The following is a 20,209-nucleotide window of genomic DNA, read 5'->3' as shown; positions in this document are numbered from 1 at the left end:
GGAGGGGAGGGGGGGTGCTTTCTGCTCCCTAACACCCTCTTGCTAATGCATTCACACAGAGCCACTTGCTAATTTCATGCTCTGTGCAACAAGGATAATTTGGACACCCCTCTGTCAGGGACGAGTGGAGCGTGGAGGGAAGGAAGGGTGGGAACAGTGTGAATGTGTGTGTGAGGGGTTTTAGGAACAGTGGTTTGGGTGGGTGTGTGGTATGGGTATGAGAAGAAGCCATTAATCCATTACATGCAAACACACACTTTGTCTTTCTCTCTGGCACGCACGCACGCACGCACGCACGCACAATCAAAGCCCACCTTCAAAAATCATATTTACTCTATTTCAGTCCTGCCAGTCATATTGGTAATACAATGGTAATTCACACATTAACTTCTCTGTGTGAACAGCTGTGGAAGGCCGCTGCATCATGTTGCCTGTTTGACATTTGACCTGTGATGTGTGGCAGAACCACCACCGTACTTCAGCGGTCAGCAGCAGAACCCCTAAGGGCTGTACATGCCGTGCCCTGATCCTGCCTGCATTAACGCGACACAAACACACACACACGTTGACACACATGGGAATAGCCCTAGGGCTGGCCGCAGGCGTTTCCACCTCCAGGTCTGTCCACAGTAACTGTCACGGCTGGCTGAAAGGACTGGACCAAGGTGCAGCATGGTAAGCGTACATTTTCTCTTTATTAGAAATGACGCCGACAAAACAAAGAACAAAACCAAACCGTGAAGCTTTGGGCTATGTGCCCTGAACAACGTCAAAGTTAACTTCCCACAAAACAGGTGGGGGAAAAGGCTACCTAAGTATGGTTCTCAATCAGAGACAACGATAGACAGCTGCCTCTGATTGAGAACCACACCTGGCCAAACACATAGAAATAGAAAATCATAGAACATAGACTGCCCACCCAAATCACACCCTGACCAAACCAAAATAGACAAAAAACTCTCTCTACGGCCAGGTGGTGACAGTAACTACCTGTGAGAGCAGATACAGGACCCAACCAATGACTAAACTGTATAATAAGGCCACAGCACACAGCATGGCAGTCATGCCTCAAACGCACACGATGGCACGGCAGTCATGGCATGGCCAATACCAACCTGATACAAATCGAATAATCCCACATGGATGTGGTTAGACTGTGTAATTTACACGCATATGTGTGTCATTTACAAAGCAACTAAAGCAGGCGACGATAATGAATTAGAAGGTCTTGTGAGTGCATACGGGCACATGGCATTACATATGGAGGATGTGTTGGAGAGCAGATGGGCTGACTGCAGAGAGAATTTCAACACAGGTTAAACCCTCCCCTGACATACTGCTGCTCTAATGGCACAATACAGCCCTGTTGAGGCTCAGCGGCTCACATTGACCACGCACGCACGCGCACACACACACACGCACACACACACCAGCCTAACCAATAACTACATATGCTCTGACATTGCTTTGCACTTTCTCTGGCGTTCATGAAAACAAGCACTAACTGTGCAACAGCACACTTATGCTGCCACTCGATGGACAACATTCTATACGTGACCTTCTACAGCCTACATTCTACAGGCTTGGAAACAAAGCCAACCTCTCCAAAATCTCACCTTGACTTCACAACACAAGAAGTATACATACATGTACTCATACGTGTACGTGTACAGACTCTCAGGTTTGAAAGGTAGAACTATGTCCTCCTCCTGACACAATAACCACTAATGTAAAGAAATCCCCTCTGAACCTTGTGTGACCGAATTTATCTTTGGAAGCATGTCGAGAGCAGCCTTTGTAAATACAGTATAAACCTTCCCAGTCTGATGGAGAATGTAGGGGAGGCATAAAGGAAGAGAAGAGGCGAGAAGAAGAGGTCTCCAAGACAAACGTGCCCCAGTGAGAGCAACAGACAAAGACAGTGAGGTACTGCTGTGTTGTCAAAAGGCCATATGGCTCAGCAGGAGATTAAATATTAAGGTGTGAAAGTGGGCTAATTCGGACACTACTGAGATTTCCTCATGGTGAGTTAAGGCGTCCGCATGCTTCCCAGTTGAAACAGTTTGATAAATGTAGTGTATATGCACAATCTCTACCAAAAGTGTGTGGACAACTGCTCATCGAAAATATCATTACAAATTCATGGGCATTAATAAGCAGTTGGTCCCCCCTTTGCAGCAAAAACAGCCTCCACTCTTCTGAGAAGGCTGTCCACTACACGTTGAAGCATTGCTTCAGGGACTTGATTCCATTTAGCCACAAGAGCATTAGTGAGGTCGGGCACTGATGTTGGGAGATTAAGCCTGGCTCGCAGTCAGCGTTCAAATCCATCCCAAAGATGTTCGATGGGGTTTGAGTTCAAGGCTCCATGCAGGCCAGTCAAGTTCTTCTGCAATGAACGACAAACCATTTTGGTATGGACCTTGCTTTGTGCATGGGGGAATTGTCATGCTGAAACAGGAAAGCGCCTTTCCCAAACTGTTGCCACAAAGTTGGCAGCACAGAATTGTCTGGAATGTCATTGTATGCTGAAGCGTTAAGATTTCCCCTTCCCTGGAACTACACCATGAAAAACAGCTCCAGACCACTATTCCTCCACCAAACTTTACAGTTGGCACTATGCATTGGGGCAGGTAGCGTTCTCCTGGCATCCGCCAAACCCAGATTTGTCCGTCGGACTGCCAGATGGTGAAGCCTGTTTCATCACTCCGGAGAACATGTTTTCACTGCTCAAAAGTCCAATAGCGGCTAGCTTTACAACACTCCAATGGAAACATATTACATGAAGTTCCCTACGAAAAGTTAATGTGCTGACGTTGCTTCCAGAGGCAGTTTGGAACTCAGTAGTGAGTGTTGCAACCGAGGACAAATTATTTTTACACGCTACGCGCTTCAGTACTCGACGGTCCTGATCTGTGAGCTTATGTGGCCTACCACTTTGCGGCGAGCCGTCGTTGCTGCTAGATTTTTCCACTTCACAATAACAGGACTTACAGTTGACTGGCGCAGCTCTAGCATGGCAGAAATTTGACGGACTGACTTTTGTTGGAAAGTTGTCATCCTACGACGGTGCCACGTTGGAAGTCACTGAGCTCTTCAGTAAGGCCATTCTACTGCCAATGTTTGTCTATGGAGATTGCATGGCTGTGTGCTCGATTTTATACACCTGTCAGCAACAGGTATGGCTGTAATAGCCGAATCCACTAATTTGAAGGTGTATGCACATACCTTGGTATATATAGTGTATTATGACGAGATTTTGACGAAGTTATTCGTTTTAGACTTCGGGGAGTCTTTTTCCGGCTGTTTAGGCACACCAAAAAAAATTGCGAGGCAAGTCGAAGTTTGGAGCCGAAGTCTACGCCCCTTCGTCTGTGACTGATCAACAGTAGGTATTCTTCAATAAAGTCTTTGTTGTCATTCAACGAGAGACGACTCGTTTTCATGCACATTTTCTCATAAAAAAATGACGTAAAATTGCGCGACTAAGATCTCTTTGGCAAAAACGTTAAATTTAATGACAGATTTCTTGAGTTTTCTTAGATTAATTCTGACTATTTTGAGGAAGTGTATATGGACAAACAGTACTATTGCCGCTTTTTTCTTGTTTGTCAAGCGAAGGCTTTTAAAGGGAATTATGGGAGCACACTCGCTCGGTTCGACTAGGCGCCAGCTGCACTGAAGAATACTGATGCCTTTACTGTGACACAGACTGTCTCAGGAGCATGTGGAAAGGAAAGGAGGAGAGGGAGGGACACAGACTGTCATAGGTCCCTCAGATAAGGGGGAGAGAGTGTCGTCATTCTCAACTATTTTGCAAATTTATTAAATATTAAAGGACTGAATTACATTCTATTTTTTGGTTTTGTTGAGGAAATTCATCTGTTTAAACTCTCTTTTATGGTATACTTTTTCAAGTTGTATAATTATTGATAATCATTTCTCCACCTTGCTACAGTAGCCTAAACTTCAAAGTTAATCTCAGTGCCTAGTCTTCAATTTAGTTACTAGGTTACTATATAAACCATACAGTGACTTCAGAAGTTATTAAGACCCCTTGACTTATTCCACATTTTGTTGTGTTACAGCCTGACTTATGATTCAATATACTTTCTCACCCATCTACACACAATACCCTATAATAACAAAGTGAAAACATGTCTTTAGAACATTTTACATTTTGCTAATTTATTGAAAATGAAATACAGAAATATCTCATTTACATGTATTCACACCCGAGTCAATACCTTGTAGAAGCACCTCGGGAAGCGATTACAGCTGGTAGTCTTTCTGGGTAAGTCTAAGAGCTTTGCACACCTGGATTGTACAATATTAGCATTTCTCCTTTGCCAAGATAATCCATACACCTGACAGGTATGCCATATCAAGAAGCTGATTAAACAGCATGCTCATTACACAGGTGCACCTTGTGCTGGGGGTAATAAAAGGCAACAAAAAAATGTGCAGTTTTATCACACAACACAATGCTACAGATGTCTCCGGTTTTGATGGAGCGTGCAATTGGCATGCTGACAGCAGGAATGTCAAGGAATGTTAGATCTAGTCCTTTTATTTTTATCCTAAAAAACTCCTTTGTCCTTGCCGACAACAAGCATAGCCATAACATGATGCAGCAACCACCATGCTTGAAAATATGAAGTGGGTACTCAGTGATGTGTTGAATTTTCCCCAAACATTACCCTTTGTATTCAGGACAAAAAGTTAATTTCTTAGCCACATTTTTCACAGTATTACTTTAGTGCCTTATTGCAAACAGTATGCATGTTTTGGAATATGCTTTATTCTGTACATGATTCCTTCTTTTCACTCTGTCATTTTGGTTAGTATTGTGGATTAGTAATGTTGTTCATCCATTCTCAGTTTTGTCCCATCACAGCCATTAAACTCTAACTGTTTTAAAGTCAACATTGGCCTCATGGTAAAATCCCTGAGTGGTTTCTCTGAGTGGTTTCCTTCCTAACCGGCAACTAAGTTAGGAAGGACGCCTGTATCTTTGTAGTAACTGGGTTTATTGATAGACCATCCAAAGTGTAATTAATAACTTAACCATGCTCAAAGGGATATTCAATGTCTGCTTTTTTTAAATTTACCAATGGGGTCTTGGTTGTTGAACCTGTGTTTGAAATGAACTACTGGACTAATTATATGTGTAGGATACAGAGATGAGGTAGTCACTAAAAAATTATGTTGACTATTATTGCACACAGAGTGAGTACAAGCAACTTATTATGTGACTTGTTAATCTAATTTTTACTCCTGAACTTATTTAGGCTTGCCACAACAAAAGGGGTTGAATACTTATTGACTCGGACATTTCAGCATTAAATGTTTTAGAATTTGTAAGCATTTCTAAAAACATAATCCCACTAACATTTTGGGACACAGTGTGTAGGCCAGTGACATGAAATCTCTATTTAATTATTTGAAATTTGAGGCTGTAACACAACAAAATGTGGAAAAAGTTCAGGGGTGTGAATACTTCCTGAAGGCACTGCACATTACCTTTGTGACCAGACATAAAATGGCCCCATTTACGAGTGGTTTTCCTCCTACTCAAAATGATTGGGGAAGGGATCAATTCTACACTGTAGACCCTACTTGGATATCAACCCCCACTATGGCAGAACCACACATCTGTCTTTAATCACTGATGCAGTATCAGACATTTTCTCTCAATGAGAGAGAAGACATACAGCTTTTTATCGTTTCGCTACGTATTAGAGTGTGTGTGGGTGTGAGACTTGCGTGTGTACCGTGTGCGTGCGTGCATGTGTGTGCTGAGTATGCGTACCGTGCGTGTGTATGTGTGTGTGTAGGGGGGTTGGAGATGAAGAGCCAAGTGGAGGATTGAGAGGTCCCTGTAGACAGGTTGTTGGCAGTGATCTTACGGTCATAACTGAGGGGAACAACCGAGGTTGTTAGCCCAAAAGGTCAACCACTCAGGGTTTAATTCATGTCGCGGTCACTCCTTGCAGGCCCGACCATTGATTAGAAAAACTCCACTCATTCACCACTCAAACCTCCAAAAACTCATATCAGCAAGAATGAAGTAGACAGTTTTCCTTATCACAACCCATCATCAGTGGATCCATAGTACAGGCAGCACATACTTCATATCTGCCAGGGCCTGCAGAGCCAGGGCTCAGAAGTGTTTTTGGAGAAAGTAGGCTATGTGATTACTACCAATAATTCATAGGTTGAAATCAATTGAGTTTTATTTTGCAATTCATTTTTGGTAGGCAGCAGCTCAGTGTTAACTTCATAAAAGCTGAACGATTGAGGCCTTCCTGACTGCTGCTCTCTGGGATTACGACCTGGGAATTTGACTGGGTGAGTTCATAAGCAGTCAGAACAGTGATCTTGAGAGTGTATTAAACTTCATAACAACGACATGAGAGTTTACAGGCTTACCCCTTACTGTATGGTCAGTGACTTTATCTTGCCACTAAGGGGCTTCTCCTGCCATTTTGCTATATTATTACGTGTCATAATGCTCTCTGACTGAATCTACAACCTTCACTTTGCCTGTGTGTGTGTGTTCTCTCCCAGTCAATAAAGGGGGTAGAACGGTAATTGAAGGAGAACAAGGGTATAGGTACACAATTACACCCCTCTACCCTCCGAGCGCCCCACAAAGACATTGATGCCACAGTAATTAAAGTGAGTCATCAGGAGAGGAGGGTCAGCTTCCTCTACATCCCATAATGTAGACACACATTTTATACTCCAACACAACTGAGAATCAATAGAGACGCAATAAGTAATATCTTGCTATTATTGAATCCTAGTGTTATCCTAACAAGAGAGCACACAACAACAAAGTACATACGTCAACAAGCATCTAAATCAATGGCAGGGTCTGATAGTTGTGGATACAGAGTTACAGAGGAAGCCCTCCATCTCTCCCTTCATAATTTCCTCCCTCTCTCTAACGCCTTGAGGTAAACAAAATAAAAGCCACGGCCGCTGTCAGACCACACACAAGGGTGCACGAAGTCTGTGTGGCTCGTCGATGGGGCTGGAGAGTTTTGACCACCAGCTAAATTCTAAAGTCCTCATACGACCTCAAGGAAGTAGCTGATTAGTAGAACCAAGTGAAAAGCCAGGACCTCTCCAGAGCTACTCTGTCTGTGTGTGTGTGTGTGTGTGTGTGTGTGTGTGTGTGTGTGTGTGTGTGTGTGTGTGTGTGTGTGTGTGTGTGTGTGAACGAAAGAGAGAGACAGAAAGAGATGTGCATGATAAAATAACCCCGTCCGTCCGTCCGTCAATCTATTAGAATGTCATTCCATATCACTATGAAACATTGATTAAGTGTTGTTGTCCATTAGTTTACTCCAATTAGAGGGGTAGTAGGGTTAGGGGAAAATATATTAACAAATATATATATAAAATAATATACATTCATGTAAAAATATATATACACAGTTGAAGTCGGAAGTTTACATACACCTTAGCCAAATACATTTAAATTTCTGCCATTTAATTCTCGTAAAAATTCAGTGTCTTAGGATCACCACTTTATTTTAAGAATGTGAAATGTCAGAATAATAGGAGAGAGTGATTTATTTCAGCTTGTATTTCTTTCATCACATTCCCAGGGGGTCAGAAGTTTACGTACACTCAATTTGTATTGGTAAAATTGCCTTTAAATTGTTTAACTTCGGTCAAACGTTTCAGGTAGCCTTCCACAAGCTTCCCACAATAAGTTGGGTGAATTTTGGTTCTGCCCACACATTTTCTATAGGATGGAGGTCAGGGCTTTGTGATGGCCACTCCAATACCTTGACTTTGTTGTCCTTATGCCATTTTGCCACAATTTTTGAAGTATGCTTGGGGTCATTGTCCATTTGGAGAACCCATTTGCGACCAAGCTTTAACTTCTTGACTGATGTCTTGAGATGTTGCTTCAATATATCCACATAATTTTCCTATCTATTTTGTGAAGTGCACCAGCCCCTCCTGCAAAAAAGCACCCCCACAACATGATTCTGCCACCCCCGTGCTTCACGGTTGGGATGGTGTTCTTTGGCTTACAAGCCACCCCCTCTTTCCTCCAAACATAACGATGGTCATTATTGCCAAACAGTTCTATTTTTGTTTCATGAGACCAGAGGACATTTCTCCAAAAAGTACGATCTTTGTCCCCAAGTGCTGTTGCAAACTGTAGTCTGGCTTTTTAATGGCGGTTTTGGAGCAGTGGCTTCTTCATTGCTGAGCGGCCTTTCAGGTTATGCCAATATAGGACTCGTTTTACTGTGGATATAGATACTTTTGTACCCGTTTCGTCCAGCATCTTCCTTTGCTGTTGTTCTGAGATTATTTGCACTTTTCGCACCAAAGTAAATTAATCTCTAGGAGACAGAACGCGTCTCCTTCCTGAGCGGTATGACGGCTGCGTGGTCCCATGGTGTTTATACTTGCGTACTATTGATTGCACAGATGAACGTGGTACCTTCAGGCATTTGGAAATTGCTACCAATGATGAACCAGACTTGTGGAGGTCTTGGCTGATTTCTTTTGATTTCCCCATAATGTCGAGCAAAGAGGCACTGAGTTTGAAGGTAAGCCTTGAAATACATCCACAGGTACACCTCCAATTGACTCAAATGATGTCAATTAGCCTATCAGAAGCATCTAAAGCCATGACATAATTTTCTGGAATTTTCCACGCTGTTTAAAGGCACAGTCAACTTAGTGCATGTAAACTTCAGTCCCACTGGAATTGTGATACAGTGAATTATAAGTGAAATAATCTGTCTGTAAATAATTGTTGGAAAAATGACTTGTGTCATGCACAGAGTAGATGTCCTAACCGACTTGCCAAAACTATAGTTTGTTAACAAGAAATTTGTGGAGTGGTTGAAATTAATGACTCCAACCTAAGTGCATGTAAACTTCCGACTTCAACTGTATGTGTGTTTCCTGTCCTTCATGAGATCACCAAATGAAACACACTCAACATGACTGTCATGTTAAGTGTCCACGGACCACTCCCACATTCTCAAAAATATAAATATTGTTTAATTATTCAAGCTGTTGATGTCCAAGTGTCTCTCTGTGTTCCACCGTTTACATTCAAATCTCGAACACTACAGAGCATAGAGGCAGCGTATTTTATGACCGCCCATAAAACAGCCGACTTCCCGCTCTCCCCCTCTATGAGAGAGTGAGAGAGAGAGCATGTGGTAGTGTGGAGCCACTGTAACCTGATCCTTCAGATCGCCACCGGGGAGTTACGACAGTAACTAGGCTTCCCCAAAACTGCACTCTGATATGCCTACCAAACTTGCCAACAACCAATAGTTAATTGTGGGTACTCAGCACCCTGTTGTCTCTCTAATCACTCTGACATGAATGCAAATGCAACGCAATTCAAATCAAACACTTTGTGAGACCCTGAGTTTGAGTGGAATAGGGTTACTTGATGCGCAGCGAGTCAGCTCCTCATAGCTGGTTGATGCCTGGAATTAAATAAGTGTTCCTATAAACCCATGTTGTGCAACATTTCTATAGACTATGCCATGCAATTGAGAAAACAGTGTTTTGATGGCCTCTATTAAAAAAAGAAGGATCCCATCAGCTTCCTATAGGCTAGGCCTACTATACATTTATTTTGAAACTTTCCTAATATTAAGCACACTGCTTAATATACAACTGGAGTAGCCTACCTGGCTGGCAAGAAAATGAACTGCAGGAAAAGCGTCCTGCATTCACTACTCAAGTGTCCCTGTTCCGACAGGTGCATGATAACGGCCCATTCGAAACAGTCCACAGGGATGCTGGCCCATATGGACTCCAATGCTTCCCACAGTTGTATCAAGTTGGCTGGATGTTCTTTGGACCATTCTTGATCCACACGTGAAACTGTTGAGTTGAGCGTGAAAAACCCAGCAGGATTGAAGTTCTTGACACAAACCGGTCCGCCTGGCACCTACTACCAGTCCCCAATTCAAAGGTACTTAAATCTTTTGTCTTGTCCATTCACCCTCTGAATGGCACACATAACACAATCCATGTCTCAATTGTATCAAGGCCTTCTTTAACCTGTCTCCTCCCCTCCATCTACACTGATTGAAGTGGATTTAACAAGTGACATCAATAAGTGATCGTAGCGTTCACCTGGATTCACCTGGTCAGTCTATGTTTTGCATACTCAGTGTATAGTGCACTACTTTTGATTAGAACCCATAGGGATCTGGTCAAACATAGGGAGTAGGGTGCCATCTGGGAGATAACCAAAGGCCGTAACACTTTATGGTTTAATTAGGAAGTAGAATAGAGAGAGGGTGCTGTGTTTTTATGTCCTTACAAAACGCCTTCCTTGGCTCAGTGCTGCGCTGTAGCATGGTGTATTATACCGTACATGGCGGAACAAAGGAGAGATGTTTGTTAGATAACCTACCTGTGGCCTAGGGTGTACTAGCGTTTAAGCAGCTCCCTCTGGAGCACATGTACAATAAAACAAAAGAAAATGAAAAAAGATAACAGGCTACCTTAGATGATGCACTGCTGAGGCAAAGGAACACAATGCAGGACACATACACCTGCTTCCTACATGGAACCAGTCCTTCAGAGCCGCAGTCATTTTTATCTCTGCGATACTTCACGGATCAACTCATGTCATTGACGAACCGCCAGTTTATAGAAGTCAACCGGCAGGTTATAGTCAGACAGAAAAGCAGCAGACGCTGTGGCCCTTCAGGGCCAAGCCACAGAGTTCTGCACCATTGTCCTACTGCAGCCTTTCAGAGGCTAGCTAGGTCGTACAATCTGAGGGGAGGGATGGGAAGAAGTCGGGGAGTTATAAAGGATGGTTTGTTAACAAGGCTTTTGTTTAGTAATAGTTCAGTGGTGTTGAGGCACGGGCTCATTGCTCTGAGCTGCTGACAGACCGAGAGAGAGATTGAGAGATAAAGAGCCAGAGGCACAGGCCACAGAGGAGAGGACTGACAGAGATGGATGACCTCCGCTGGATAGGGTCTTACGAAGGAACACAATGGGAGAATAATACACACACTGTGAGTGAGTGAAATGTGACAATTTGTGTGAATGCATGTGAGTGTTTTGTGTTTGTTCCTGCGCGCGCACAGTATGTGTGCGTACGTACGTACGCGCGCGTTTGTGGTGTGTGTGTACCTGGTAGGTGTCCCAGAGGCGTATAGTGCAGCGTAACGGCAGCTCTCTCATCAGCAGGTTGTTCATCCAACGGAAGGCAAACTGGAGATACTCCACTTCATACTGCTGCATGTGGACGTGCACCGTTTCTGAAACACACCCATATACACACAGACTCGTTAAACTGAAACACACACACACTTCCGTCAAACAATGATCAACGCACGCACATACAGTATGCACACACACGTCGGTCAGACACTGATGAACACACACATGCGCGGTTCACATGGACAGCCGCTGATAATCTTCTGATATCCACAGCGCACACACACACACACACAATTCTCTTTCCACCGATGATGGCTGGGCGGTCAGACAATACAGCAGTAATTGCATAGCTGTTAGTGGACCTCTCAAAGAACATTAAAGCTCCTATAGCGCTAGGGAGAAAGACAGCATTATAACAGTGTGTGTTGCGTGCAAGCGTGCGTATTACTGGGAGCGATTGACACTGGGAGCAGGGAGGGAGAGACGAAAGACAGCAACCAACCAAGCCGACTTGTGCTATAGTAGACTAATAGCTGTCATACAGCTAGGGTATTTATCATCAGATATGATTACGTAGTACCAGTCTTGACTGCATCAAACCCGGGAGAAGCTAGTTTAGCTAGCTAAAGTTAGCTAGCTAGGCAAAATTGAGGGTACAGTACATGCGCTTTCTCATCCAACAGTTAAAAATAACTCCATTCAGAATATTAAGTAGCAGCCTTACCTGTTGGCTCTTGGTCGTTGTATTCTATACCTCTCTTTTAACTTTTAATTCCGTAATTTTAATTATATCTTCCATTGATTAGATACACTATATACGCAAAAGTATGAGACACCCCTTTAAATTAGTGGATTCGGCTATTTCAGCCATAGACAAACACTGTAGAATGGCCTTACTGAAGAGCTCAGTGACTTCCAACGTAACACCGTCATAGGAAGCCACCTTTCCAACAAGTTAGCTTGTCAAATGTTTGCCCTGTTAGAGCTGCCCCAGTCTACTGTAAGTGTTATTACTGTGAAGTGGAAAGGTCTAGGAGCAACAATGGCTCAGCCGCAAAGTCGTAGGCCACACAAGCTTACAGAACAGGGCCACCGAGTGCTGAAGCGCGTAGCGAGTAAAAAGTGTTGCCCTCGATTGCAACACTCACTAATGAGTTCCAAACTGCCCCTGGAAGCAACGTCATTAAAATAACTGTTCTTCAGGAGCTTCATGAAATGGGTTTCCATGGACTAGCATCAATTATGTTGTAGACTATTCTGTGCTTCCAACTTTGAGGCAAACAGTTGGGGAAGGCCCTTTCCTGTTTCCGCATGACAATGCACAAAGCGAGGTCCATACAGAAATGGTTTGTCAAGAAGAACTGGTCTGCACAGAGCCCTGACCTCAACCCCAAGGACAACCCCATACCTTTGGGATGAATTGGAACTCAGACTGCGAGCCAGGCCTAATCACCCAACATCCGTGCCCAACTTCACTAATGCTCTTGTGGCTGAATGGAAGCATGTCCCCGCAGCAATGTTCCAACATCTAGTGGAAAACCTTCCCAGAAGAGTGGAGGCGGTTATAGCTGCAAAGGAGGGACCAACTCCATATTAATGCCCATGATTTTGGAATGAGATGTTCGAGGAGCAGGTGTTCACATACACTACATGACCAAAAGTATCTCCTAACTTTTGCCACACACGAGGCTTTACGACTGTAGCCTATTGCCACTTTGATGACTTATGATTGGCCAACAACAAGCTACAAGCGTCACACTCCACTTGTGAAAAGCAAGAGCAGCAGCATAAATTATAAAATGTCTCTCGCTCTCTCTCTACTGCAGCAGTCACATTCGGGATCTGTACAGGCCCTTCCGGACTAGTCAGTTAAAATGACACATACCCGAGACCCGCAACAATCATATCAGATCCGACCCGTTACATTATTTACAGTTCTGTGTCCGGAACAACTCGTGTCCCGGATTAGGTCTTGGGTACAGGTGGTTTTGTGAAGACCTCTAGTGTGCATAAATCTGAGACTCTGACACAGCTAATCAGTTTGTTTGCATCAACAGAGTGACCAGGGGAGTGCAACTAGTTTTTCTTGACACACAATAAATGAATGCAACACATTCAGCAGAAAATAGCTTCATTTTCATCAGATGAAAAGAGAAGTGCCACACTATTTAGCCAGCAGCCACACATAAGTACATTAGCTTACAGGGGGAAAAAAAACAAGGTATTTCTTTGCAAAAACTATTCAGGGCCATCGATTCCTCATGTTTATCATAGAAGAATGTAGCCAGCTACATTTCCTAAAGTTTTGCTTGAAGTTCATCTTGCATTTTAACTACCCGGAGAAAAGTACGCATTAACGTGACCCCTGGTGTACCCATCACGATCCACTTCATTTGTCACCCGACACATGTCAAGACACATCAACACTTCACATTAGTTCGTTCTCGCACGCACACCCACACAAACACTCTCAGAGGGTGAGGTAAACAGTGAACACTTTCCCCTTTTTCGCTCTCGTCTCCACAGTTTAATTATCACATAGCTATGCTCCTGCGTAAACAACTTAGGCCTACCCTCATTAACAGTGAATAAATCACAGTAATATATCACTTCCAAACAGCTTCCCTAATAAGAGGCAACAAACACTTTAGAGGAAATAAATAAATAAAACATCTTGAAATTAAACTTCTCACATGTAGTCAGAGGAGTTGGCTTGGCTAAAGTACACTCAGATCTGGTACCAGACTAAGACTCATGTTAAGAAGAGTAGAGAAACCATCCTACTATGTGTGTGTGAGAGTGTAGAGAGTGTGAGTGAGTGAGTGAGTGAGACACAGAGAGAGACTGAGTAGTGAGTGAGTGAGAGAGAGAGAGTTGTCTGAGTTCCTCCTGGTCCCCTGGAAGTTAATTAGTTAGTTATTGTTTATCTGTTCTAGTGCCAGTAGGAGAGAGGAACAGCTGCCATAGCTGGGGAAGGAAGACCGAGAGAGTAAGATTATTAGTGTTTGCTTCAGTACTACGGAACCACTCTTTCTGCTCCCTCTCTTTCTGCAATAGAGAACATTATTTTACTCCGTTACAAACCCAGGGAGGAGGGAAGCACCTGCTTTTTTTTTGGTTGAGGGTGAATTCAGTCAAGCCTGTGGTTGAAATTGTTTGCCCCAAAAAGTACTTTACCAGATCAAAATCAAAGTCAGTGGTAATTAACTCATGAATTCTGTTTGCGAGTAGTCAGACTATAATATGGTAAAGAAGATGCAAGTTTTAGCAGGACTGTTTGTTTAGTAGAGAGTTTTGTAGCGAATTTAGTATCTGGGCAGACTCCGACTGGCAGCGCATGGCCTGCTAGGTAGATTTGGGTTGCGGGAGGACAGTTGGAGGTCAGGGGTCAGAGAAAAGACAAGTGATGGCGCTGAGATGCATTCTGCTGAGCTCCACACTTCTCCCTGACTTCTGCTCTCCTCCATCTATCCAATAATTACATCTGCGCAGTGACCCTCTTTCTCTTTCCGCATTCTCTCTAACGCTCTCGTGCACGCTCTTTGTCCCTCATCTCTCTCCTCTTTCTCTCTCTTTCTTTACTCCTCTCTTTCCCCCCCTCTCCCTCCCTCTTAGCTACGTTTTCCGTGTGCATGCCCTGTCTGCATGGGTTCTCTGCTGAGCTTTTTCTATTACTTTACCAGACCTCCAGTACTCTATAGAAATCATTTTCCATGGCATACAAACAGCGTGTCTTTTTGCATCTGTGACAGCTCTGACGTAGTCCTTGTCATGTTTCAGTGTCAGGCAAAGTTGATTACATAAGGAGATTGATAAGACACACCACAAAACTGTGCATCCTATATTCTTGAGTGTGTGTGTGAGTGTGTCTGTATTATATATCCCAGGATGACAGTGTCTGTATGCCAGGCTACCAGTTCTTTCTCTCTGTGCTCTTAGTGATGGCATTTGTCACAACATCAGGAACGCGTCATTCAGTGCATCCTTCAATCACACACAGGGCTACAGCACTGTTGACTATGATTTAAACCATCGACCAGGGACTCCAGTGTCCAAGATCAAAGTCAAATCCAGCTATAAAGAAGAACTCCTTCATACTCTCACTTACAAATCTCTTCAAAGCACAATAAACACATTATTTTTTGATGCCAATGAATTAATGCATATTTGAGTTGCTTTTATGGTCAACAATATAGCAATATGCATACAGCTGCTAAGACGGTATAGGAAAGCCAAGCTCTATGGGCCTGTGTGAATCAATAGGTTATGTGTAGGTGGATTGAGAGGTCTAGAGGAGATGAGAGGAGCTCAGAGGAGAGGCAGAGAGATCAAAGGTGGGGTGACTGCAGGTTGAATCCTCACAGCAGAGACTTGATGTCAGAACAATATAAAGCTCTGCCATGGACCTGTAATCACAGGCATACTTAACTTCTTGGTGACAGGGGGGCAGTATTGAGTAGCTTGGACGAATAAGGTGCCCAGAGTAAACTGCCTGCTACTCTGTCCCAGATGCTAATATATGCATATTATTAGTGGTATTGGATTGAGAACACTCTGAAGTTTCTAAAACCTTTTGAACGATGTCTGTGAGTATAGCAGAACTCATACGGCAGGCGAAAACCTGAGAAAAATCCACCCAGGAAGTGGGAAATCTGAGGTTTGTAGTTTTTAAACTCTTTGCCATTCCAATATACAGTGTAAATGGGTCATATTGCACTTCCTAATGCATCCACTAGATGTCTCCAGTCTTTAGAACTTTGTTTGAGGCTTCTACTGTGAAGTGGGGGCGAATGAGAGGGGATTGAGCCATGTGTCTGGCAGAGTGCCACAGGCTCGTGAGGCGCAGTCATGAGAGAGTTAGCTCTCGTTCCATTGCTTTTCTACAGACAATGGAATTCTCCGGTTGGAAAATTATTGAAGATTTATGATAAAAACATCATAAAGATTGATTCTATACTTAGTTTGACAAGTTTCTATGACCTGTAATATAACTTTTTGAACTTTTCATCCGACGTACGGCTTGACCTGAACGCGAGTTTGGATGTGTTTACCAAACAGAAACTATTTGGACATAAGTGATGAACTTTATCGAACAAATCAAACATTTATTGTGGAGCTGGGATTCCTGGGAGTGCATTCTGATGAAGATCATCAAAGGTAAGTGAATATTTATAATGCTATTTCTGACTAATGTTGACTACACAATATGGCGGATATCTTTTTGGCTGCTTTGTTGTCTGAACGCTGTACTCAGATTATTTCATTGTTTGCTTTTTTTATTTTTTTAAATCTGACACAGCGGTTGCATTAAGGAGAAGTATATCTCTAATTCCATGTATAACACTTGTATTTTCATCAACATTTATGATGAATATTTCTGTAAATTGATGTGGCTCTCTGCACAATCACTGCATGTTTTAGAACTACTGGACGTAACGTGCCAATGTAAAATGAGATTTTTTTATATAAATATTCACTTTAGCGAACAAAACATACATGTATTGTGTAACATGAAGTCCTATGAGTGTCATCTGATGAAGATCATGAAAGGTTAGTGATTCATTTATCTCTATTTGTGCTTTTTGTGACTCCTCTCTTTGGCTGTTTTTCTGTGACTTGGTGGTGACCTAACATAATCGTTTGTGGTGCTTTCGCTGTAAATCCTTTTTGAAATCAGACACTGTGGCTGGATTAACGATAATTGTATCTTTAAAATGGTGTAAAATACTTTTATGCTTGAGGAATTTTAATTATAAGATTTTTGTTGTTTTGAATTTGGCGCCCTGCACTTTCACTGGCTGTTGGCGAGGTGGTACGCTACCGTCCCACATATCCCAGAGAGGTTAAGAGAGAGTGTGAAAGACACGCAGGGAAGCACGCACAGTCACACAAACACAATCATGCGCAAACACACGGAATAATACCAACTAACATCTTCAAACAAGGGAAACATACAAGGTTTTTCTTCATAGATACACTAGTCAACTGTTTTCCATTAATTCTATTCATACTTCTGCCTCAACAATCGAACCATGGGAGTCTTACATGTACATGATTCAGAGTGCAGAAACCATGCTGTTTCCCTCCTTCATTTGCATAAATAAATTCACCTTTAGCAATTTCCATGCTGATGAACCCTGAATGTGTTCTGTATTCACACAGAACAGAGAGATGAGGAAAAATGTACCAACCTTACAGAGAGACACATAAAAAAATAAAAAATACAAATTGAAATTCATTTTAGGGGGTAGATCAGCTTTAATATTTCAGATAGATTGTAGCTTCCGGTGAACATTGGCGTGCCGGTAGAAATCACACGCTTTAGTGTCACGATAAGAAAACGGGGCTATCGTTTAATACTGTGTCGTTAGTTAGAGCGAAGCCCCTGATTGTTGCTAAAAGCACCCGGCGACGGATCTGCCTTTTGGTTCCTTACTATAGGGGATTAAATGAATTGCATAATGAGGGGAGCAGGGGCAGCCAGGGGTGGAGAGGGGAAGAGTTCCACAGATTAGAGACGACTCTGTTTTAGCTATAGAGTCAAAGGGGGGAATCCCAGGGCCTCAGAGAGAAGATCAATAGGTTAGGAGGATCTCCGCATCCAGATCAGGACTAAGTGGCTAGAGAGTTAACTCACCTTGTGTCCTATGTCCGACAAGAGTCATCTCAACGCTACACTACCACTCAACAGCCTAACGGTCCAACTGATAGAGCAGCCCATCATAACTAAATGGACATACACCTAAATACCTGTCTGCATTTCTCAACACTTCCGGAAAATGGTGTCTAACTCACTGACTAATGTCACCTGTACATCAACTCGAGTAGAAAAAAATTAAAAGTGAGCATAAAAGATATCTTTAGCTGTGGTAGGCTAAACGCATTAAAAAAACGAACCCCCCCTTTTGGCTTAAACTAGGTTTTGTTCCCGTCCCACTCTCCTGGATTGAAGGTGACCGTTTTCTCCTCCTCATTTATCTAGAGCACACCCTGTGCACTACCACCTCAGCGCATTCATTTGAACTGTGAATGCACTCATCTCCATGCCTGGTTCTGTTTAAAGGGCTTGAGAGCTAGGATGGTAGTGTGGGCCGTGACGGAGCAGGGGAACATGGGGGATTACAGGACGAGATAGGGGGCTGTCATCGATCACGTGGAGGGACAAACTCAACACACATCTATATGCACACACACACACACACCACCTTATCTCTGCTTCAAAGAGATATAGATAACTTCAATTAGTACATAGCTTCCATACTGTACTGCACATACAGGAGGCCATCTTTCTACTCTTCACAAACTCCTTGTAGCATATAACATGTTAATACCCATCTAATCAACACATCAATCAAATTATGAACCCCGTTCTTAAAAAAAAATAAAAAAAATTGCAATCTCGACCACCACGACACCCTGGTCAGGCAGCTAATGACAGACAGCAGTGACCCTAAGGCGGCTACTGTGCGGTGAGTGAACACAATGGCATGACTGACTGATTTCTAAAGCTATAGTGAGTGAACACATTGGCATCGACTCCTTTCTATAGCTCCACACGGCCCAGGCCATCCATCCATCCACGGGAGTGTTTTTCTAAAGAGCAGAGAGAGAAGAGAGGAGACGAGCTGCCGCGTCCCTGCATCAGTCGGTCAAACGTAAACAAAGCCCAGAGAGAGGCAGAGAGAAGGGGAAAGGAAATGGAACAGAGGGAGATCGATGCTGGGGGGGGGGGGGCTTTGTGTGTGATCTGATTCCCATTTCTGTAATAGCCTCACACCAGCCTCTGTCTTTTAGAGAAACACAGGCCCACACAAAGGAGGATGAGGAAATAAAGGAGGAGAGGTGTGTATTACTACTGCTGTGTTGTGTGGAGAGGAGATTAGGCCCTGAGAGAGAAGAGAGGAATGCCATGTGGAGGACGAAAAGGAGATTTGAGGGACGCACAGTCCCACACACGGTTAGGGTGCACGCAACCCCGGTCTTAGTCAGAAGTGGTAAAATGTACTCTTCATATTCCGTTTTAACCCTGTAAGCCTCTTCAGCTGGAATCTATATATCTCTACACACTGTAGCATATATTTTAGATGTAATGCACACGTACAAAGGCATGAATGTCTGAATGGCATGCAATGTTCTTTTCGAACCCTTACAAGAGTAGCATGGCTGACACCAGCTCTCAAAGACACAGCTCGTTGTGTAGTCACATGGGTCACGCGGCAGCCAGGCTGTTTCAAAAGCAGACGTCTGTCATACCAGCTATCGCCATATCAACTATTATACAATTGTCTGTCCTTGAATATACCAAGCTTGAATAACCTCTAACACATTACGGAATCGGAGCGAATCTCCAACATACTCATCTGCCTCAGTGCGCCTATAAAGTATACGCTCCCTGCACTAGTTCAGTTACACGGTCTGAGCTAAAGTGAACATTCTTTGAAACATTCTGTGGAAGTCTGCAATAAATAATATAGTATAAAGTTAGATATTCAATGAGGGGGGAGTACAGCAGGTACCCCTCATCCCTTCATCCTTCCACTTCTCCTCCCCCGTAATAACAGAGCTAGAGGAAGCAGGAAACTGCTACAGGGGGACAGGACCCATTGGCTCCCACTGCCTCTCTGCTCGGAGATGTACAGATGAGATGGTACGGTAAGCAGAGACCTGGTTATACTAGAATAGGGGTAGGCAACCCTGTTCCTGGAGTGCCGCAGGTACTGTATGATTTTGTTCCATCTAGGCACCACACCTGACCAACTGAGCTAATTGATCAGTTCAGTGATTGCCTAAATTCAACACACCTGGTCTTCCAGGTCGGTTAAATCAAAAAGCATCTAGTGCCTGCGGCACTGCAGGACTAGGGTCGCCTACCCCTGTACTAAAATAACCAGGGTGGTTGTTTTTACCCGAGACGGGTCGTGCACCAAAATGTGTTAAGTGATTTGTCAGGGGCCTATTGGAGCTTGAACATTCACTCCTCTGCTAAATTCATCAGGGATTGGTCAGAGAGCCTAGACTATGC

The 20,209-nt window shown here is 43.4% G+C and overlaps 1 protein-coding gene across 1 annotated transcript in view; it reads right to left on the bottom strand.

Moving 5' to 3' along the window:
* LOC110500284 (TBC1 domain family member 22B) overlaps positions 1 to 20,209 on the bottom strand; it is a 186,062-nt gene that overhangs the window by 42,340 nt on the left and 123,513 nt on the right. The window contains exon 12 of the mRNA XM_021577578.2: positions 11,158 to 11,285. Within this exon, the coding sequence (XP_021433253.1) occupies positions 11,158 to 11,285 (128 nt within the window). The remainder of the gene's footprint in view (positions 1 to 11,157; positions 11,286 to 20,209) is intronic.

This window comes from Oncorhynchus mykiss, chromosome 21 (genome assembly GCF_013265735.2).
Source record: "Oncorhynchus mykiss isolate Arlee chromosome 21, USDA_OmykA_1.1, whole genome shotgun sequence".
Taxonomy (NCBI): domain Eukaryota; kingdom Metazoa; phylum Chordata; class Actinopteri; order Salmoniformes; family Salmonidae; genus Oncorhynchus; species Oncorhynchus mykiss.
Note: the sequence above shows the minus strand (reverse complement) of the source record. Positions and strands in the feature narration are given on the sequence as shown.